Below are 24,548 nucleotides of genomic sequence, written 5' to 3' on the forward strand. Positions count from 1 at the left end.
GAAATATGGTTTAACTGAATGCAATTCATTCCATCCATCCATCCATCCATCCATCCATCCATCCATCCATCCATCCATCCAGCCATCCATCCATCCATCCATCCATCCATCCATCCATCCATCCACCCTCTTCTATTTATCCAGTTAAGGGTCATTAGGGAGCTGGAGGCTATCACAACTGTGGTTTTCAGGTTTTAAAAATAATCTTTGTATTTCCTCTTTCTTGGTGAAATGCTATATAATTGCAATATTTTCACTTCCTATTGGTCACTCTATTAAAACAATTGGGGATGTAAAAATATAATCTCATGGTTTTCACGAAAAGTCGGTTACATCTGTGCTACAAACTGAACAATGCAAATTTTGCACTTTACTCTTTTCAGCTACCAAGCTATTGCATACAACTATTTTCAAAACATTCCCTGGTAGACCTGTTCTGATCCTATGCACTTGTGTGATTTTACCACTGACCCCAAGCTCAAATACCAATTTTGTTTCAAAATGGCCTGACTTTTGTGTGGAGGATCATTGGTGGTAAAAAATGCTGGATCTCCAGCTATGACTCAGAAACCAAACAGCAGTTTTTTCTTCAAAATTCTACAGTTTTCAAAACTTAGAGTGATGTGTCAGGTCAAGGGCTGGGACCAGGACCATTCACTATTTTTTTCAACTTTCAAGATGTTGTGCACCTCCAATTTGTCCCTCAGTAAGAGTATCAAAACTGACTTCTTGTGTAACATCCTGTGGCCTTTGATGGGGAACATTCAGCAGAAAAAACCTGACCTGCTGCATATACCATCATTTTTTGATAATACCAAAAACTTCTGCTTAGTGCCTACCTGGGAGGCAAATGCCCCAGTGCATCCCACACGGAGAGGCAAAGGTGATAAACAGAAGACATTTCAGTGTCTTGTGTTCTGTAGAACAGATTCAGTGTAATACACCATAACACCATAACAGGTGCAAGGCAATATAGCAGAACTGCCAGTGGCAAATCTAACAACAGAAGCTGCTTAGTAAGCTTCGTGAACATACACAAAAAAATGACCTTGAAGGGACAATCAGCTAAATGTTAATTATGGAGAGTTGCATATGCAACTATGGGCATGCAATTTTCTGCTACTAAAGGGTTTGTTTTGTAACACCAGGCAACGTCTTTTTTTCAGTGTCTCCTGAACGTCTAGTGTTGTCGTCCATATGACCTCCAGGTATATGGTCCAAAATGTGGTTGTTGTGGACGTTTTTTCAATGGCAAACTTTGACTCATTATAGACATTGTTTTTATACTGCTTCTATAGGCTCTGTAGTCCCATGTATCCAAAGGGTGGAGGGCATGTTTCCCATACACAAACAGTTATGTGTGAAGGAATGCAGTGATCAGCGGACATCTCCAAGATTTTGCAGGCTCTTAAGCTAAATGAAAAATGTGCAGCTGCATGGTGGATTTTGACCAGATATGTCCCCAGCTTCTCACAGACAGTTTGCAAAATGTGCGCATCGACAGATAGTCCAGTTCATACATACACTTGTATAAACTCCATTGCAACTTCTCTCAGTCCTGCTACCGGTCACAACAACATTCACTTCCTCTTTCAAAGCTCTTCACAATAAAACAGGGTGCTCGTAAAAATAACCATATATAATGCAAAAGCTCTTTTAAACTTAGTAAACACATCGTAGTCCTTCTAAAAGGAATTTCAAAAAGTTTTCCTAAATACTAAATACCATTATTATTTTAAATTTTAACATGGATCTCAATGTTTTTAATCTTTCAACACATTTTAATAAAGTTTTAGCCTGGTTACAAACAATTAAGTTGATTTATTCAAATAAATAAACCAGTTAAGGAAAAACAAGAGAATGTAAAATAAGCACAAAAAATACATGCGCTGAATAAATAAATTGGTCAACATGCAATAACTTGTTTTTATTTATAAATAATCTGTTCTTTTGTGTCATTTTCAAACAACAATGTTGCTATTTGTAAATAACAAAATATTACATTTATTTATCATTAAATTTGTTGAACATCATATTGACCTCCAAGGATGTCTAAATTGTGGCCCTAGTTTGTACATCGTATAGATGTCCAGAATTGGTCATGGACCAAATCCAATAAAAAAATGATCTGTACGTCTATCTGACAGCCAGTGTTTAGTAGGAAGGTATGAAAATAACATTATCTTAGCTAAAGTTACTTATTTCATTAGAATGAATTGATAGGGTTAGATTGTCTTGATGCATGCTCAATCATCCAGGTAAGTAAATCCCAAAAGGTTGAATCTGTTCATCTAGAGATAGCGTTTTGGGATAGGGTTGGCTTATTTGAAATATCATCTTACCAACATCAAGATATCGGGTTTGAAGTTAAAATAATATTCACTGACGGGCGTTATCGTCTTACCCCTGTTTCCCTGAAAGATACCATGAGGTTTCATATTAAAGTTTTACCCACACTAGACTTTTGCGGGAATGGCAGTAAGACAACAACTTCTATAACCTCATCCTCCTTCACAACGCTGTCAAATTATCTTTTTTATTATCAGTTTTATTGAGAAACCCTTAGGGGTGGAAATTACACAGTCTGCATTTAACTGAAAGACCAAGGGATGGCAATCAGGCAAATTCTGCAAAAAAAAAAAAAAAAAAAAGTCTAGGAGCAGCTGCCTCAGAAGTGTGTTCTCTATGATTTAATGTCATTATTGAACGGCTTGTAAATGTACATCTAAATCTGTTTTTTGTCTCTCACAGTGTGTAGTCAAAGGTTTCAATTGTCAGCGTTAATCTATAAAACACCCCAAAGTTCTCTGTGCAAAGTCACCTTGTCAGTGTAGTGATAAAACTGATTAGGGTAGGTGGATGTAAAGGCCAAAAAACTACAAACAGTGTGAAGTCATTTGTAATTCTATTGATAAGTCTCCTGACTACTGATCTCGTCAGGAGCTGATTGGATGATCAGAACACCTGATGCACTTCAAAAGCTGCAGACAGAAGCCTGCACCCTTTGGGAATGTGTTCCTATCTTAGAGGCAAGGTTGTTCATGGAGCAGGTGTAGTGATGTGATTACTGTACCGAGCCTGAGTCTGACAAAATAGGATTTATGAGCACTGCAGGGGAGGGAGGAGCTTTTTCTGTCCATCTGACCACATATGGTGTCCTTTGTCTAGTTGCAGTTACACACCTGTGTGTGTCTGTGAGAGAGAGTGTGTCCAGAGGTGAAAAGGGGTGAAAGCAACACTGGATGTAAACTGTAGTTCTAGATGTCAAACACACTGCTCAGCCATTCCACATGTAACCAATAACAGTGCTCCATTAATTATTAATAAGAATGCTTAAAGTTGCAATCAACACTGGATTACTCATATGACTCCTACTACCTTGCCAATATATTAAACTGTTCCAAAGTATTATTTATTTAAATCGTGCTCGGATCAATTTCAGTCATATTTCAATGGGGTAAGTTAACCCTGCTGGTGTATGTGACACAAAACAGACAGAGCTGTGGAGATGCATAAAGGAAATAAGCCCAAATAACATGTATTACCAAATAAAAAATTAAAATGAAAAACAAGACCATATATATAGCGGTCAAAAGTTTGGACACACCTTCTCATTTAATGGTTTTTAAAGCCACCCTTTGCTTTGATTACTGTTTTGCACACTCTTGGCATTCTCTCGATGTGCTTCATGAGGAGTTCCCACAGATGCTGAGCACTGAGGGCTCTTTTGCCTTCCCTCTGTGGTCCATCTCATCCCAAACCATCTCGACGGAGTTTAGGTCAGGTGACTGTAGAGGACAGGCCATCAGGCACAGCACTCCATGGCTCTCCTACTTGGTCAAATAGCCCTTACTCAGCCTGCAGGGGTGTTTGGGATCATTGTCCTGTTGGAAAATAAACGATGGTCCAACTAAACGCAAACCGGATGGGATGGCATATCACTGCAGGATGCTGTGGCCTTCAATTTTGAATAGATCCCCAACAGTGTCACCAGCAAAGCATCCCCACGCCATCAAACCTCCTCCTCCACGCTTCATGATGGGAACCATGCATGTAGAGACCATCCTTTTCTGTGTCACACAAAGACAGCAGGTGGAACCAAAGATCTCAAATCTGAACTCATCAGACCAAAGCACAGATTTCCACTGCTTTAATGTCCACTCCTTGTGTTTCTTGGCCCAAACAAATCTTTTATGCTTGTTGCTTTTCCTTAGCAGTGGTTTCTTAGCATCTATTTGACCATAAAGGCCTGATTCGTGTGGTCTGAACAGTTGATGTAGAGATGTGTCTTCTACTGGAACTCTGTGTGGCATTTATATGGGCTCTAATCTGAGGTGCTATTAACTTGCAATTTCTGAGGCTGGTGTCTCGGATGAATTTATCCTCAGCAGTAGAGGTGACTCTTGGTCTTCCTTTCCTGGGCCGGTCCTCATGTGAACCAGTTTCATCGTAGTACTTGATGGTTTTTGCGACTGCACTTGGGCACACATTCAAAGTTTTAGCAATTTTCTCGACTGTCTGATCTTCATTTCTTAAAGGAATGATGGACTGTTGTTTCTCTTTACTTAGCTGATTGGTTCTTACCACAATATGAATTCTAACAGTTGTCAAATAGGGCTGTCAGCTGTGTACCAAACTGACTTCTGCACAACACAACTGATGGTCCCCACACCATTAAGAGTTCAAGAAATTCCACAAATGAACCCTGACAAGGCACACCTGTGTAGTGAAAACTATTTCAGGTGATTACATCATGAAGCTCATTGAGAGAAGGCCAAGGGTTTGCAGTGCTGTCAATAAAGCAGCAAAGGGTGGCTACTTTGAGGAATCTAAGATATAAAGCATATTTAGAGTTATTTATCAATTTTTCTTTGAGTAGATAGCAAGAGAGCCAGAGAGTCCATTGCAATTTTAAATAAAACTTTCCATTTTCAACTTCATCTCTTTTTAACTATATTGAATTTTTTCTTGCAAGCAAACATATACACACACACACAAGGACACACACACAAACACACAAAATATGAAAAAGCATGACACTTGCGATTAGCTACAGCACCAGAAGCCCAAGACAGCAGAAAGCAGCCGATGCACTCTTAGTGAGCACCTTGTGGGCCGAGCGTCACACTGAATCAGCCTGGATAAGACCGGGGAGGAGTAACATACCAGGGATTCAACACAACCCAATTCCACAGCCCTGTAAAGCGAGACTGACGAACAAATTGAGGGTCCATTGTTACAAGAGCAGCACTTGTAGCGTCTCCGATCGTGCTAAATAAATTGCATTATCTGGACTGTCAGAGTGGCAGCAAAATAATCCATCCTGGCTTATCATCACAAACACATTCGATCCACTTTGGGTTTCTTTCCCCTTCTCTTCAATTTGTCTTTGCTTTCATTTTCAGAGCTTTGTGAAATAAGAATATTGAATCAACCACATCCTCCCATTTTTAACTGTCCAATAACATTTTATATACTCACAGAACTAAAAAGGGGCTTAAACACTGCCAATGATTATGAATTATTTATATTTTGACTTAAAGAATTTGCAGCGTTACACATGAAGTGATTGCACAATTCCATCAAGATGCACGATGAATGAAAAATATGCTGTCAAATTAAGTGTGCAATGAGTGCAGTATGCAGTTTCATATTTTCAGTATTCAGTAAGCTGCACTGCAAAATGTGCCACATGAAGTGCAGGGAACATGATGGTATGTTTTGACCTTGAAATCCACAGTCCTCCTCTGATATTTTTATGCCCTTGTAGCACATGTGGTGCAAAAGATTTACAAAGGAGTTCCATGCAAATCAGAAGCAAGATGTTGGAAAATGAGTGAAATCTGTGAGTTTTGGCATTTTCAGAATAATAAGGAGGTTTTAGCAAGAAAAAATGCTTTTGATGATTTGTTAAACATTGTTTCAAATAAGCTGTAAAACAAATTATCATTTAAATTTCTGTTATATGTCATCTAATGCTGCTTGTAGACTGTGTTGGATATAACTCTTGGTGGGTGTATAGATCAGAAACATTTCACACCTACAAGACACTGTATTTCTAACTGTGATTGTTAGAAATCATGGAACTAAGCACTAGGTGCACATCACCGAGACACACTAGAATTTCAGTATACTCAAGAATGTAAATGAAATTTTAAAAGGAACAACCTTCCGTGGAAACACAGTGTGATGGTGTACATTTGGGTCTTGTTAAACTGGATCAAAAACAAAAATACTTTCTTGCTTGGTGAAGCTTATTTCCACTCTTTACTTGAAAATGATGAGCCATTTCCTCACTGTGATTGACACATATGCTAAAAAGAGATGAGGCCAATGCTGAGACTGGCTGAGAAGGCAATGATTAATCTCCAAAATACTTCAGTTTCTATTCTACTTCTCCCAAATCTTTTCTGCAAAAATCTACAAATATGCCAAGCATGCTTGGAAACACCCTCATTGACTTCGGACACACGACATTTTTTTTGCTTTAAATGAAAAGCAAAGGCGACACACGCACAAACACAGAGAGTTCTATTTCCATTCCTTTAGAGGACATTACACTTTTATCCGTTTCAGAGTTCTAAACCCTAAGGATAACTACTTCTTGCCTAACCTTATATTGAATGAGTTAAACTTTAGGGACTTGTTTTTTGTCCCTGAAATCTAGTCAGGTCTCCACAATGTGACTATCTAAATGGATTTAGGTCAGAAAATTGGTAACAGAAGGGAACACACACACACACACACACACACACACACACACACACACACACACACACACACGTACGTGTGTGGTTAGGGAATCTCATCTTCCCTTGTGTGTATGTCTCTATCCCACTGTGGTAACCATGAGGAAGTTGTTCTGACAGCATTGCAGCACTATTACTACAAGCAAGCTGTGGGCAGGAGGGTTTGCCTGTAGAAATATTTAAAACTCAACAAAGAAGAACTACTTTAGATGACCCCAGAGTGCTGCTTGCCAGCAGAAACTCAGAAAATTGTATAATTTACACCTTCATATCCTCTACCCATTTAGAGACCTTCCCCCTCTTGTGACTTGTAATTTTTCCTCGTCTCTGAATCCTTCTCGCTGGGACAGATCCGTGGGTGTGTCTGACATGCCCTACATGAAGAGACCGCTCAGCCCTTGCACCCGCTGTGGGCTGGCTGCTACATGATGCGTTGTGACTGATGCTGGGAGCCAAACACCGCTGCCACTGCTCTGCTCTGCCTTTAGCGCCACAGAGAAGGAGCAAAGTCAGTCAGGCAATCTGGCAACTCAAAACCCCCAGCTGGGTGCACTCATCCTCTCTGCTGCCACTCCTCTGTAGCCAGAAAATACCTCAATTCGAAATCATACATTTCGCTGTTAACCTTGATGGCAGGCAGCTCCATTTTTGACGGCAAGTGCACGCATGTGTGACTTACTGAGATCCTGACAGGTGTGCGCGCGTGTGTCTGACTGCAAATGGAGAGCGAAAACGTGAGAGGAACACGCAAGGACGCTGCTATTCAAATCATGTTTGGTGTGCTACTAGAATGTTATGCAGCCATTGTTTTTACGCTGTGCCTAGTGACCTGTTACCATAAAATTAATGCCTAGATGCTCCGCACTTGGTTGTAATAAAAGTAACTGATATTTTGTCTCATTTCTCTGACCTCGGAGAGGACAGAACTGTTGCATACCTGTCTCTTTCAGCAAAAGGAAGCTGATTCCTGACATCTAATCTGATGGCACTTGAATGCTCCATTGTAATGGTTACCTACATCATGCAACCAGGTGAGTGTCTTCTACTCTGCACAGTCACACAATGACTCCACATAGGGGATTTTATTCTGTCTGACAGCACCATGTCAAGCTCTCTGTCTGCATCCATCGCCCCTATCACCTCACAATTGGTGGCACACAGAGGTGTTGTTGTTCTTTGCTTCACTGAAACTCTACAAACCAGCAGGATCCCAAAGTCTGTGCCTGACAACAAACACTCAGTTTTTCATTGGGTCAGAAAAAAAATCCCTGAGTGAAATGCTCTCTGGTTTTTGTTCTTGTTTTTTTTTTTTTTCAATAGGGTGACATACGACCCAGGAGGGGTCTTCATTCATCTTCTTTTGAGTAGCTTCAAAATGAAAATGAGTACAATAAAACAGGCAGAGATGAGGATGCCTCAATGCTCCACCAAGCAGCTGATGGCTGTATCTGTTGTGAGATTTTACTTTTAGTTGGTTTACTCCTCATTGAGTCAGCTGGTTTGAATGTGACTCATTCATAAAGGCAACAGGAGCAAATGTTTGCCATATTTTGGCTGATATGGGAGTCGGACCAATTATCGTAAACTTGCAATACAAAAATGCAAAGTTACTGAGAGCTGAATGGGAGAAAAGACCACAAATGGTCACACAAAGGAGCTTTATGCATATGTGAGTATAAAGCTGAGTAATAAAAAGTCAAATGCATGATTAGAAGGCATATGTTGTGCCCAGGGACACAAAAAAACTGAAGTTTAATATCGATTGTTACTGCATTACTAGAGTTAACGCCGCACTTTTGTCTGCCTCCCAACTGATCTTTAGAGGGCTTTGAGATGAGAAAATATTCATAAAAACAACAACAAAACTTGTTTATCAATTCTGTTGCGGATTTGCTACCAGGAAGAGTCAAGAGATGCAGTCATTCATCTGCCATAATGGGAGCTCTGGGTCATACAATCTAAAAAATAAAATACAGCTGCCTGTGATGGGGCTCCTAGAGGCTGAATAATCACCAGGTTTTGTTGTGGCAGCAAACATAATAAAGCATTTTTATGATGCCATAAAAACGCCTGTTCAAGACAGCTTTTCTATGCTTTTCCAGACTTGCTGCAGAATGTTAAACCAAAATTTTCACAGAGTATTAGCTTTACAAACTTAAGTGGCATGTCATTGACTTTTACATGTTTAAAGAATACTCTCCATTCCCAGAAGACAGTGAACACTGATAACAGATATTTTTGCTGGAGCGTTTTGGCTGATGTAAAATAAAAATTGCATAAAAAGCATGAAAATAAAAATTCCCTGGTGAAATTTACTCAGGATGGGTTTGAGTTTATTCATTGAAAACCAACAGTGCTTTGCAAAGGAGCAAGAATTTGTTTTTTATATCACTGCTCAGTGTAATGTTAGATGATGACCTTGCCAGGCACAGCGTTTGTATCACTGGCCCTTGTGCTTACCCACTTCTTGGACGTTGCTCAGCAAGTAAAGCTCAGCTTGACTTGCTAAAGGTTAATCGTGTTTGACTGAGCTGTCTGTACTTCATCAAGGCTGCTTTTGTTGTATTGCTCTCTTTAATCTTTACTCTTCTTCTTATGTACTCGGTTTATGTTATTCACTATGTACTTTATGGTATATTCCCTATTATCAATTTTCAAAGGAACAAAACAACAAAAATGAAAAGTCTTCCAAGTTCAAATTAATGAATTATGCTCTTGCATAATTGGGTGTTTCATTCGTACTATGAAACACACTATTTTTCCATCTTTGGGTTATTCTTTAAATAAGACAGTATTAGGAGATGCATCAGGGGGTCGATCCAACCATAATTTAAAAAAACTGCACCTAAGTTCCACATATTGCTGGCTGAGCAATATAGAGTTTAAAAAAGGGCTACATCCATTTGAGATGTACAGTCTATAGTTTGCTTGAGTTAATGCCATCTGGATGGCTTTAGTCTATGACTAACAGTGTGATAGTATTGATGTAGTTTTCCTCTGTTCTCAGCTGCAAGAAGATTTTGATACCAGCTGTACTGATAGTCCTGCTGGCCAACATCCTCTTGTAAACCGTGATTTGGGGGTAAAACAGGGGTTATCGATTCACACTTGTAAGAGATCTTTCAGTTGACTGGAAATTGAGACCATCTTGTTTACCTGAGGATACGGATTCTGACCTAAAGGCTAATCTCAGAGTGGTAACACTGTGTGTGAACATTCAGGGAATACAAACTGACAACACAACAAGTAACTGTAGCAAGAATGCAAGAATGAAGAAAAGACTAGTTTGTCAGTAAAACAATGGATTTGTTTGTTTCCGTTTGTCTCTGCTCTCCTATCCCTAAGGGGCAATTAACTGACTTTTTTTATAGCTGTAGTAATCAGTAATGATTTTGTAGGTTAGTTCTTCATGCTAATTTCTGCATCTTACTGTCCTCTTTTTTTCCTTCTCCCATCCTCATTATTGCCTTAATTGAATTCACCTGCACCTTCTTACCCTTCTCCCTGGTGTATTTATTTAGTATGCATTTTCTCCCTTCATATTTGTCAGGTTGTTGTCACAACGCCCTCCTGTTTCTGCATGTAATTCATTTGTGATCTCAGGATAATTTACTACATTTGGTTGTTTTTCTTAGGACTTTCAGTTTTGTTTTTGAAAAATAGACTTATATTGAATGAACTTTTGTTTAGTCATACCTGTGTGCTGAAAATAAAGGAGTTAATTTTTTGTACATTTCCATTAAGCCTCCATGGTTTCTGTATTTGGGTCCCAGCATGATTATTTTCTCAAAGAATGACATCCTCTCTCTAGTAGACTTCACCTGAGACTAATCACTGAGATATCCTCAAAGTTATCTGTTTACAGAGAAACTGACAGTAGGATTTGATGGAAATTCAGTGGATTTAAGACTGGTCTGCATTAATATCATTAACAGTTAATGATGTACACAAAAGGCTCAGTGTGATTCCTCAGCATAGTTGATCTAAGTTCATTTTCAACACTTTGGTAGCGCTGTTATTCCCCTGGTTAACAGGATACAAAGGGCCTATGCTCAGTCAGCACAGAGCGGTATGTAACACCATTTCATCCCACACCATGATAGAACCAAAAGTCCCTTAAGGCTCCTCTTTAACAAAGCCCATTCATTTAATAAGCAGCAGCCAGTGGCACTGGATTCGATTCGGCAGGAGTGTTTGATATGGAAAAATGGTGGAATTACACCATGAAAAGAAAGAAGAGAAACTTGGAGATGGAAAGTAGAGAGGAGGATGACTGATTAGGCAATGAACGGATTTAAAATAAGGTGACTTCTTTTTTAAACGCAAGTGATTCTGCTGAGCCAGAGGATCCTACAGGGGACAGATACAGTTAGACAGCAATTGACTGCCTTGTGTTGTATCGTGTTGGAGTTCAAGAGGCTATCAAAACATTATGCCAGGGAGAGTCATAACAATGACCAGCAGAGTAATAAAAGACATAAAGTCAGGGAGATGGGTAAGGAGGGAGATGAGAAAAGCTAGTAAGGCAGAGGGAAAGAAGGATAGTCAAGAAAAAAAAGATGGAAGACACAGGGAGCGTGAGCAGGAAAATCAATATACTTCTATATGCAGCATTGAGAATGTGCCCTCTCGCTGCTCCAGACAGCCTATCCAAGGACTCCAACAGCCAGCAGACAAACTGAACATCTATCCACAGACCCACACTGATAATATGCCACCCCAGTCTGTCCCTGTCTCCATTTATCTCCCCCTCCCATAAACACACACATGCACACACTTCAACCTACTGGCTTTTCTCCTCCAAATTTAACACTCTAATTTGGTAGAGGGCTGGCTGCCGTGTTATTGATGTTGCCAGAGGTCTGATCCATCTAGAGCCTGGGACAAGGCTTCAGTCAAAATGGCTATAACTCAGAGGCATCCTGCTCCCTGTTTGCCAGAGTATCAGACTAGCATTGGTAATTTAAAGGTTGGATAGACAGCCAATATTACTGTATGCACCTGCCTTGCTTCATCACCCCAAAGGGCTGGATGCCAGTGCTCTGAAGCATTCAGTAAATTTCCATGCTTGTTGAGACACGTTGGATTGGAAATCAATTTTTGTAACTTTTCGTAGTTGCAAACTTCAACAAATGCCGTCTTTAGGATTATACAATATGGAAATTAAGATAAAATAAATTTTAAAAAGAAAATAAATGTCTCTACTTTTCACAGTGTTCACAGAGAGGGATTAACACATATCCTGTGTGTGTGTTTGTATATGATGGTGTGACATGTGGGATGGATTAGAGAGGTTTACTTCAGAGTGAGCTCTGCATGCTGGTGCTTCTTCACATATCTTTTTTCCCTTATGTATGTGTGTGTGTGTGTGTTTGAGTGTGTGTGTCCACCCATCTGTGTGGGTTTAGCTGGAGGCCAGAGCGACAAGGGATTGGAAAAGCTGGGTGTTTCGTTATATACCATTGTCTTACCACACAGATATATAGCCAAACAGGACACAGAGGGGCTGAGCCTGATCTGACAGCGATGAATGAAGATCGGAAGAAAGCACAGATGTAAAAAAAAAATAAAAAAAATTTAAAAGTAAAAAGGAGGAGAGGAAAAAGAAAACATGGGGAGGAACAATGTGCTCTCTGGATGCCCACAGGACTATGGTTAGTGTAGTCTCTGATCATTGATTAAAGAGCTTTATGTTCTCCTACCCACAGCATTGTGGAGGACACGCTCACCTCTCTAGAGCTCTACCTCAACCCTCCCGCCCCCTATTCTTACTTCCCAGGGCTGTCCATCCTCCTGCCCTTTCCCTTCTCTCTGTCTCTATCTCTCTGAAGTAATGGGCAGACAACCATTGCTGTAATTTCCTCTGTACTAAAAACTGACAACTATAAAAGGTCACACAGAGGAAGTGGTCTCATGCTTCTAATCACTCAACAAGAGCAGGGCCACTCAGTCCATTCAAATATCACCATGATAAAGACAAAATGTCCTCTACTACTGACTGTTTTCTTTTCTTTTTCTCATGTAACAAACAGTTGGACACAGAGAATATAGCGTCTACATTTTTTTTAAAAGTGCCCTTGAGCTGCACTTATATAAACAGTTTTTTTTCTTCTCTGAATAAAATAATTTGGCAGGATTTACACGTTCACTAAATTAAATGATTGCATAATGGGTCATGGTCATGCTCCATGGAAAGCATTCATAAAATGTGAAATATATTGAATGCATGCACCTGAAGCAAACAAGACAGAGTAGAGTTGAGCCTACGTTATTGGTTTGCTGTGGTGCATTCGACTGAAATCAAAATCTATCTCCTCCTCCTGTTGTTATTAAATGGATGAAAGCTCATCTCCTGCTTTACAGCTCCCTGTAAACTAGAAAACATCACTCGACCAAATCTGATTTCTCCTGTGGGAATGACTTAATTCGATATATTCAGACTTTTTATTGTAATATATATAATAATTTTTAAACGCATATACCAGTCAGAAGTTTGGACACACCTACTCAATGTCTTCTTTAATGGTTTCTCTTTATTTTCACTACTTTCTACATTGTAGATACATACTGAAGACATCAAATATATTAAAACAAGATATATGGAATTGTGTAGCAAAGACAAAAATGATAAATAACTCTAAATTTGGCTTATATTTTAATTCCTCAAAGTAGCCACCCTTTGATTGGTTGACAGCGCTGCAAACCCTTGGCCTTCTCTCAATGAGCTTCATGATGTAATCACCTGAAATAGTTTTCACTACACAGGTGTGCCTTGTCAGGGTTCATTTGTGGAATTTCTTGAATTCTTAATGGTGTGGGGACCATCAGTTGTGTTGTGCAGAAGTCAGTTTGGTACACAGCTGAGAGCCCTATTTGACAACTGTTAGGATTCATATTGGGGTAAGAACCAATCAGCTAAGTAAAGAGAAACAACAGTCCATCATTACTTAAAGAACTGAAGGTCGGTCAGTCGAGAAAAATTGCTAAAATTTTGAATGTGTGCCCAAGTGCAGTCGCAAAAACGATCAAGTACTACAATGAAACTGGTTCACATGAGGACCGGCCCAGGAAAGGAAGACCAAGAGTCACCTCTACTGCTGAGGATAAATTCATCCGAGACACCAGCCTCAGAAATTGCAATTTAACAGCACCACAGATTAGAGCCCATATAAATGCCACACAGAGTTCCAGTAGAAGACACATCTCTACATCAACTGTTCAGAGGAGACTGCGCGAATCAGGCCTTTATGGTCAAATAGATGCGAAGAAACCACTACTAAGGAAAAGCAACAAGCATAAAAGATTTGTTTGGGCCAAAAAGCACAAGGAATGGACATTAGACCAGTGGAAATCTGTGCTTTGGTCTAAGGAGTCCAAATTTGAGATCTTTGGTTCCACCCGCTGTGTCTTTGTGTGACGCAGAAAAGCATGGAGGAAGTGTGATGGTGTTGGGGTGCTTTGCTAGTGACACTGAAGGGGATTTATTCAGACACGGCTACCACAGCATCCTGCAGCAATATGCCATCCCATCCAGTTTGCGTTTAGTTGGACCATCATTTTTTTTTTCAACAGGACAATGATCCCAAACACCCCTCCAGGTTGTGTAAGGGCTATTTGACCAAGTAGGAGAGTCATGGAGTGCTGTGCCTGATGGCCTGTCCTCCACAGTCACCTGACCTAAACCCAATTGAGATGGTTTGGGACGAGATGAGATGAGATGGAAGGCAAAAGAGCCAACAACTTCTCAGCATCTCTGGGAACTCCTTCAAGACTGTTGGAAAACCATTTCAGGTGACAACCTCATGAAGCTCATCAGAGTGTGCAAAGCACTAATCAAAGCAAAGGGTGGCTATTTTGAAAAATCTAAAATATAAAACATGTTTTGAGTTATTTGACACTTTTTTCCATGTGTTCATTCATAGTTCGTCCATCCATCCATCCATCCATCCATCCATCTATCTATCTGTGACTGTACAGTATATGGGCCACGTGCAACGTAATTCCCAACAGCACCAGCTCCATGTGATGACATAAAACTTTTAGAAATGCACTTTACTGAGCAGGATGACTCATAATCCAAATCATGATTTTAAAAATGCATTTTCAAAACCTAGAAGCACAGATCTGAGGATAAATGCAAGGCATTAGTTAAGGAGGATCATGCGATAAATATTTCAATCCTTCCACATAGATTCATTAAACATTGAGCAAACACATTTTGGTTGTTAAAACCAGACAAATTTCAGAGAACTGAGTAGACTTATACAGCATGCAGCATTTACCGTGTTCATTTACTTTGAGGTTTTCTGCCACAAGTAGCAGGTGCATTAAGTATCAAAAGAAATCAATGTGAGTGTGGTGAGACAAAGAGCACAGACATTGCAATTATTGTGAGTGTGTAAGAAAATATAGTTCTTCCAAAAATGGAAGAACGAGTCAAATAAACATGAACACAAAAGAAAATGAGACAGAAGAAGAGACCACAGTCAATTACAAGTCCCATCTTGCAGTTTGTGTCTACATTGATTTGTTGGGGACTAGGATCTTTGCCTCTTCCCAGCTCACCTAATTGCACTCACTGTGACCCGCTAATTACTTCACTAAGACCTAGCTGGTCTCACCTCACTGCACTACTTCTCTGTCTAAAGTTGTCTCCATACCAGTGTGGAAGGGTGGGACAAGGAATGAAAGTAAATGTGAAGGCACAAAGGGCAAACAAGGCTGGATTAAGAATGCATGATATATGTCAAAGCAGGAGACAGAAACAAGATGTAGAATGAAACAACAAGTGACAGACAGACCAAGTTGGGAGTATATGTTTTATATCTGAGTTAGTTTTAAGGTGGAGGGTCCTGATGCTTTTGTCTCCAACTAATCTGCATACATAATTAAATAAATCTCTGCTGATTAGACAATCACAATGATGAAGACAATAATGACAGTTAATTCACTGGGAACAACATGAAGCTAACCTACCTGATGGGATGAGCCCAAATTCCCAGCTGGGTACAAGAATGCCAAAAGGATTGTTTGTGCCAGTATCTTCTGTTGTTGGCGGGGTTTTATGTTCCTCTGACTTTAAGCCCTTGAAAGGCGTCCAATGGCTTCCCACAACAAAAGACTCCGAAACGGCAGATCTGGATTCCATTTCTGTAGCAGCAACCTTGATGTCTGATACGGCGGTGGTCAAGTGAATGACTCCAGAAGTGGTTGTGGATGCTCCTTCGGGTGCAGGAGTCGATGAGAGGCCCTGCATGTCGGGTAAACTTGTAGCTTTCTCCTTGTCTTCCTGAGCCCACGAAATGGAAATAGATGGCTCCTCTGTATAAGATCTATTTTCTATAGTGGCTGGTGTGGTAGCAGGATCCATTGTCTGTGCATCTCTGGCCAGAAGCTCTGCCGTCGTCATTTCAGAAGTTGTCAGCATCTCTATCAAAGCCTCATGTGTGTTAATCATCACCTCATCAGTGCTTGTACCTTTACTGTCTTTTCTATAAACTGGGGTGAATCCGGAGTTTGAACTAACTTCACCGCTGTGTGAGGAGGTAGACGAGAGCTTGTCAGTAGGCCTGTGAATGTAGAAGATCTCGCCCCTAGCCTCCTCTGCTGACTCTGTTTCCTGGGAGACCTGAGATGGGGTGGTGGGCTGTTCCACCAGCTGCCAGTGGGACAGAGTTGTGCGCTCAGCCGCAGTGGCAAAATCACTCTGGCTGAGTGAAGATTTCGACTCAGTAATCACTTTGATGCCACTGCTGTCCAAATTGTTGTCTTTCATTCCAAATCCAGCCTGCGCGTTGCTCCCTTCTCCACTACCCTCTATCTCTTTCTCCTCTCCTGATGCACTTCTAGGAGCTGGAGTATTGACATTCTCTGTATCCTGCTCCTTGCCTTCACCTGAATAATTATCTGTGTAGTCCTGTCGAAGGAAAGTGGGCAGGGTCATCATCTCAATGGGTCCTGCTTTAGCTTCCATCGGCTCCCAGGTGGGTTTTTTACCCACATAGCCCACATTTTTAGGAAGGCCTAGTTTGGGAATGCGCATTGATTTGATGGCCCACTGAAACTGGGAGCTGGGAACAGGAACAAAGGTAGGGTGTTGCCTGAGACCCTGAAGACTGGATAAGTTGACATGTTCACTGGGTGGTGAGCTCTCAGTGGGATCCGATTCAGGGATTTCTATAGAAAATACAGACAGAACAGACTAATTAAGCACATCATCAGGGGATGTTATGGATCTGGAATTAGCAATTTAAAACTCAAGCACAGACTACATCAACCCCATGGAGACTGTTCAGGGAACATAGTTAAAAAGTGAATGATAACAGCAGGAACACAGATTTGCTGAGACTGTTGCTCTGAGCTGGAAATGGTGTGTGTTAACTGTATCTGATTTCGTTCATAGTATTTGCATATTTCCTTTTTTCCTGCACCCACAATGTACGCAATTATGAAATAATAGAATTCTGCTTTTTCCCAACTGAATTGGATTCAATATGTGGTAGTGGAAAGGGTGGATATTGAAGAATGAGGTAGGTTCACTGGGTGGTGCAACCACTCTCCCACTCTTCCACCCACTGATCGAGAACTAATAAATAACACGACACAAAAGATGCAACTCTGCAAATAAAAGTTGTCCTACTTTACGACAAATAAACCACAGAGCAATGAGCAACCTTGTGCCCTTGGAGAGCAGTTAGGAACGGTGGTCTTTGTTCTGCACTGCACAGCGTTTGATTAGAGACCAACAGTGAACTTTAAAAGCAAAGAATACCATCATTAGATGCAACACAAGACAGTGGAGTTGGAGTCTATCCAATGGAGGATTTTAGATACAGTGGCTGTCAGCCTGCCACTAGGGAAACACAAGTCAGAAAGGGCTTGCACAGCTAGCCAGATCTAGCTAAGTCTTGCTGAGAGAAACACTCAAATAATCAGGTCCAAATGTATAAAAATAATCAAGTGTGTAAAAATGCATGTAAATAATGAAGAGTATTCCAAGCTACCTGGGGAGTTCACCATGGAACAATGCAGGTTGAAATGGCATGAAGTCATTCCTTTTATGCCTTTCTTTATCATTTGATTCCTGATTACACAAGCAACAATTCCATAATCTCCATCAGTAATATCCCTGTTTTTTTGTTTGTTTGTTTTTTATAAGGAGTTAAATAAACAAACAAAGAAAAAATTCTTGGTTGCTTGATCAATCAGGCTGAGTGGCTATGGTTTCAAACTGATTTCATTCACACTTATCTATCAGGATGCAAAAAAAAGAACAGCAAAATGTTCCTCGCGCTTGACCGGAGCACAGAAATATCCAACACTGCACTTTCCAATTGAGCTTGGAAAGTACAGTTTTTGTTCATCATATTTATCATGAAATAAACTAAAGCTGTTAATAATTTAAACACATTATTTCAGAATGAATTATATTAACCAAGATCAAACAAAGTCAACAATCTAGCGTTCTCTCAGATGTGTTTATTGTCTATGGACTTTATTTTCCCTCAAAGCTGCATTCTCGAGTTGAATTTACTCGTCTTAGTCTTGGTTTTTCATGCAATCACCTACAGAGAACAATTGTAGTTTAGCCATGCCACGTTTTTCTATTATTTCCATAAAACTATATTTTCTACATTTTTATGCACTGCTGCAACAAAATTCCCAACCTAAAGTGTATTAAGATGTCTTTAAAATCTTAACTGTACTTTTACACGTTTGCTACAGACACAATGTACCTGAGATGCAGGTTCAATTTTTCTTCTGTGTGTTCCTTGAAGCTGTAGTCAAATGATAATTTTGGCAAACTAAAAGAAGCAGTTAACTGCCATTTACTGTAAGCTAGATGTTTTGGATATTTTTCTGCACCACTGGAGCTGATCAGTGTGGGCATTAAAGTTGCTGGAGTTTGTAGACAAAAATGGGAACCTCCTCTTCTGGAGTGTATGCACACATGCCCACAAATAAACTCACACCAAAAGGATGGGAGGATGTATTCAAATGTAATTTCACACTTCTCTGTCCCTGTTTCTCCACTCCCTGTGGATTCTTTTACCTAAAACAAGCTCCTGTTGGTATACAGTTGCCTGTAGTGAGAGAAGCCATGTGGAAAAATGCAGGCGCACTTGCAGCACGATAAGCAAATGACTGGCTCCACAACAAGCTCCATCTCGATCTGTTTATTTAGATGAAGTGTTCCACTGTACGTTATCAGCTTACAGCTTTAAACCAGACTCTGTCTACACCATCAATAATTCATTCTGTCTGCATGTGTGACTCATGAATGATGTTTGTGAGGATTTTTTTAGGACAGTGGTGCAGTCACATTACTGAGAGGTCTTGTTAGTGATCCCACCTTTATCATCATTCAGCCCTGTTTGGCTTCCCTCAGCTCAGTTAACTCGTCAGAAAAGTACAGCAATACAGCACAACAAATTACCTCAAGATGGACAACATGCACAAATATGTCTATGCATAAAATATTAAAGTGTATGTAAATTATTCAGAAGGTCGCTGTTGCCGTATGCCTAAGTGAGGTTTACGAGCCTGAGGTTCATTTCCATAAGAGCCATGTAGCCTGGCGTAATTGTCCTATTAATAATCCAAATAGTGATGGAAGTGAGAATAATTAAACACATTAATCTGGTTTGATCATCTATGTAATGACCCATGTAATAAATAAAATGAGACAATTAGGCATAGGTTTGGGTGATTTCATGGCGCTATTTAGAGCATGGTTAGAGTTCAGCTCAGCTGCTGTAAATCTGCTGGTGGAGGGCTTGGTGGAAATGGCCAGAACTCAGAGCAAAAATGCTGCAAAACAAACTTATAATGAACCTCATTCAGACAGTAATTGTGTGCTTCCACTGAGTGGTTCTGCTGTGTTGACTCCACTTTAGTGGAGTAAACGGGCTGAAAGAATCCCTGCAGGTCAGGCAGACATGATATTAAATTGTGAGCGAGGAGACTGACAACGATAGAAAGAGAAGGTGCGCGAGACAGAAGATGGTACTAATGCCAGCTCATTCCATCTACAGATATGGCATCTAATAAAAAAAGACTGAGGCAAAGTTATTGCATGGCCAGGTGAATCATGTCAGGAGCATCCACACTGAGTGTCAGTGTGAAGACCTCACTGTCTTCTAAAACTTGTATGAAGCTGGCAAATATTTCCTCAGCTGTGATTCTTGACCTGGATATAATTAGTTAACATGCTGTTTCAGTTTATTAAAATGTTCAAAATACTCATATTTTCTTGGCAAATAATTTAACTGATCGCTCTTGAGGCAAAGAATTTTTAGGCACGTGAAATAAATGTGATCATTATTTAAATTCCCATCTTACTTGGATGTACATAGTGCACAACAAATGTTTTCCTCCCCCTCAATCAAAGAGACAAAACAGCAACGTTAATCGCTATCAAGTGTTGAGCCCTTGGTGCACAACAACAGCTAATTTAGCTCACTGGTTCTAGGAGACATGAGCTGGGCAGCTTTCCATCACAGCAACATTAAAGAAAAACAAAACTACACCTCACACTCCTTCCTCCATCTTTCCCTTTGTTTGCCTCTTCCTCACTACACTCATGCTCCTCGTGTGTTGCTCACCCACATTGTAGTGATCATTACTGCCTACCTTCAAAGAGCTGGGGCCTAATTGGCAGAGACATGGATGGTGGTTAGAGTGAACGGCATTGCAGCCTAGCCTCCATGTTAATTGGATAAGGTTGTGAATAATGCATGCGGACTAAAGGATGGATTTTCATTAATACCTTGGGATTGGGTTGCTATGGGATTTCAGGTAGCACAGCAGTGAGTATTTATATTAATAAAGCCAGCAATCGCTAGGTGAGAAAAGCCTTGCACCTTTATTGAATCATTCTTTTAGCTGCTGGTGTGAATGTTTGTCTTACTTTGGATCTTTCCTATTTAGCTGGCGCCATGCATGTGTTATTTGTGGCGGCCATTAAAGAAAAGCTTCCTGCTTCCATCAACCCAAGGTTGTAGTACACTTTCTTTCTAGCCTTGCTTGTTTACCTCTTTCCGATGTGCTCTAATTTAGTATTATAGTAGAATACACTATATAAGGCAAAACAGTCGATGTGTACAATTTTGGTGAGCTTTAAAGTCAGTATTTGGTATCCCCATATTTATTTTTTTAACACAACCTGAACTCTCTTAGACAGCTTTCTCGTAATTTCTTTTACTATTCTTCTGGAATAGTTCTCCATTCTTCCTGAAGGACATTCAAAGCTATTCTTTGGATGTTGGCTACCTTTTGTTCTTTTCTTTGTCAAGATGATGCAGCGCTGCTTCAGGAGTGTTGAGGTCTGGGCTCTGGGGAGGCCAATCCATGACTGATAGTGTTCCATTGTGTTTTTCCATCCAGGTATGCTTGTACTGCACTGACACTAATCAGTTAACTAATTTACTAATCAAATACTTTAAAGATGGCATTGTATGGTGGATCGAAATCTGATGGTACTTCTCTGTATTCATAATTCCATCAATTTTGACAAGATTTTCAACACCACTCGCCGAAATGTGGCCCCAAACCATGACAGAGAGCCTTCACCGTGTCTTACAGATGGCTGTAGACACTCACTGTTGTGCCTCTCTCATGACTTGCTCCACACTTGTTGATGACGGTTTCAACCAAAAATTTCAGATTTGGAGCCATCACTCCATCAGACCTGTTGCCACTGATTTTCAGCCCAGCTCTTGTGTAATTTGGCAGTTGTCGGGCTTTTCTTCCTGTTTTCCATCTGAGAATGGCTCCTTGACAGCTACACTTCCATAGAGACCATTTCCGACAAGGCTTCAGTGAACGGATGATGAATCAACTGAAGGGCCAGCTGCTTCTCTCAAGTCCTCTGTCAGGTCTTTGCTGGATACTGCTCTTCTGCTGCAGATAGTTTTTTTTAGATCTGCCATTTCTTCTTTTGTCCTCTGTTTGTACGGTTTCCTCAAAACTTTTAAGGACACACAGCAAACGATGCTAAAAAATGCCTGTTTTTGGCTAATAACTCTTTGAAAATTACTTTATTGTACCACAAACACTATTTTATCCCAATCTAACTGTGTTATTTTGTGTTATTTGAAATAGCAACAAATGACGTGCTTTTACAACAGGCTGCTATTATAAGGCTAGCTAAAGAAACAGTTTAAAATTTGTTCTTTGCTAAGTTGTCTGTTATGTGTGGACACAACGCTGGCTCGTCCCTTGAGTTAGGTGCCCTTTTTATGCTTGAAGGATTCAAAGGTCAGTCTTAGGTGGCTTAACAAGCGAAGAGGCATTCCATTCAAAATGCCCACATACAAGGACTGGATGGAAAATGTGTGAAAGAACGGCCAATGACCAAAGAGAAACTTTGAAAGACCTTCAGAAAGCTGAGAGAACTATAGCCCAACGCCACATTAAAACAATCACAAGAAAATCTGGCTCCTCGGAATCAAAGCAAAAAGAAATGAGGGGCTCAAGACTTTCGCACAGTATTATATATCAGACGTTGCACCCCAGATTCTCATGTCTTCCTTTAAACCTCAGGATTTTATGACTTGTATGTTTGGGGGGGTTTTTTGGTATCCTTGTTAATCACTATAAAAGACGGATTTTGAAATGTTTCTATATTATTCTATATTATAATATTATCCACAGTTAATCCCACTAATATAGTCTAATATAGCTCCATTTCTTAAAAAATCAGGCTGTAAGTTGTCCTCTTAAACAAAAAATATAAAAGGCAAAAAAACATTTGATCACATTCAAATAGGTTTAAAAAAATAAGCATAGCTGTTACTCTTTCTTACAGCCTGCAATGTAAACAAAGCGCTTTGTCAATAAATATGAGAATGAAGGCAAAACACTCCAACACCCTGCATTACTGTATGTGCTGTGCCCCCTTTGTTTGTTTGCAATTACTGTTTAATTAAATTTACAGCGATACTTCAAATTGCCCTGCGGAGGAATATATTATAGCATACTCGAGGGGAAAGAAGATAGAGTGGAATGGAGAGGCAGAGACTATTTAAAAAGCATGACACAAACAGATTCTATATTTACCAGAGACATTCAAATGCACCCCGCCTCCATTTGAAACAAAACAGCTTCAATTTAGGCTCATTTCTGTTTCAATTTCACGTGTAGTTATTTGTTTTAAACGGTAAAGTTGAACTGTAGATAGAAATATACATACAAATTAAAAGCTAAACTCATACCTTTAACAGCAGATTGAGGGTGGTCAGCGATGGGGCTTGTTGTTCTCTCTCCTGGAGGGCTGCTCGTACCACTTGCCTCTGTGCTTTGGACTGCAGGTACTAACTGAATCAATGGCATCACCTCTTTCTCCTCACTGGAAAGACCTTCTTCTGAGCTCTGTAGCTCAGTCGCCGGACTCCTGAAAGAAAAAGTGCCACTTCTGTGCTCCATAATGGCATTATCTATGCTGCCCTTTTTCCCACTGGGTTTAGGAAAACTTGGGATCCTGCTAGGCGCTTCCCCCTGTGTTTGGTTATTTGTTGTCTTTTCGTCTGGCACCATGGGTGTTTTCTCTGTATCATCATCTTCCTCATTCTGAGTCCAGTACCTAAAGGGCCTCATAAGAGTGTTAACAAAGTCAGTCAGAATACTATTACTGGTTTGAACTTGGGGTGTGGAAGTAGAAATTGAGGATAATGTTGGGGTCTCAGATCCAAAGTAGCTTCCATCTTCTTCCTCATGGGCAGAGCCTCCATGCTTCTCGAAGGTTTCAAGGTCAGAAACGCCCAAAGTATTGCCGTTCTTTAAGCTGTGTGACTCATTCTGGCTGGGTTCTGGCGTTCCAGGTCCGTCCTGAGTTTCATCCCAAACCTCCTCAGGCCTTAAGTGGATGATCACATGCTCTTCGGAGATCTCAGATGAGTTGTTGATTCCAGCAATGGAGGGGACTCGTACTTCATCTAAGTCAACAAGACCAGTCCAAGTGGAAGTCTTAGGAATAGAGGCACTATCCTGGGCTTCAGTGAATAAGGACATGGCCTCTGCTGCCGGGTGAGGTGTCTGATACAAAGGCTGTGGCTCCGCAGCCTGCACCCCTGCTGGCTGGTGGGCTGCAACACACAATCACACATCAATTGACTTGTTTTGTCTTCTGTGTTACAACACAGCCAAAAACCCCATTTTTAATAAGATTAAATCCAGAGTAGGACACACAAGTGTTATAGATATCACAAGTAGATCTGTTTTTCTACAAAAAATTACAACCATTTGAAATCAGCAAATATACAAATGTGACTGTATCCACAATATTATTCACACGAACCATATCTATGTTAATAAACAAAATCCATTACCATTTTTATCTACTTTTAGCTATCTGAAAGACATTATTCATGTAAATCTGCATTCAGCATTGTTGGTGCTATGAAGATGTTCATCTGTCAGCTGTTTGTTTTGACAGATTCACTGCTGCTCTGCTCTCACGCTGTTCTTGTTTACTTTAAAATTACTGGGTTATGCAGATGTTTCACTTCAGTTACATTTTCATGGGCTGACAATGTGAAAGATGAAATTGTCATTCTTTCATTTTTCCAACCTAAATATTAATTTGCAGTCTTCTCATAATATCAGTTCTTATTTTGTGTGTGTGTGTGTGTGTGTGTGTGTGTGTGTGTGTGTGTGTGTGTGTGTGTGTGTGTGTGTGTGTGTGTGTTGATGGCAGAAGTTGGCTACAAACAGTGAACAAAATAGTTCATTCGGTTTGAAGATGAGCCCAACTTATTCCAGTGTCAGCAGATGATAAGAGGACAAGGCCAGACACAGTCA

General features: G+C 40.2%; 1 protein-coding gene across 1 annotated transcript in view; it reads right to left on the bottom strand.

Annotated features, from left to right (window-relative positions):
• ncanb (neurocan b) overlaps positions 1–24,548 on the bottom strand; it is a 180,817-nt gene that overhangs the window by 89,664 nt on the left and 66,605 nt on the right. Inside the window, exons 8-9 of the mRNA XM_039607316.1 lie at positions 22,964–23,833; positions 15,726–16,925 (exon numbers count right to left, since the gene is read on the bottom strand). Coding sequence (XP_039463250.1) covers positions 15,726–16,925; positions 22,964–23,833 — 2,070 coding nt within the window. The remainder of the gene's footprint in view (positions 1–15,725; positions 16,926–22,963; positions 23,834–24,548) is intronic.

This window comes from Oreochromis aureus, linkage group 23 (genome assembly GCF_013358895.1).
Source record: "Oreochromis aureus strain Israel breed Guangdong linkage group 23, ZZ_aureus, whole genome shotgun sequence".
Taxonomy (NCBI): Eukaryota; Metazoa; Chordata; class Actinopteri; order Cichliformes; family Cichlidae; genus Oreochromis; species Oreochromis aureus.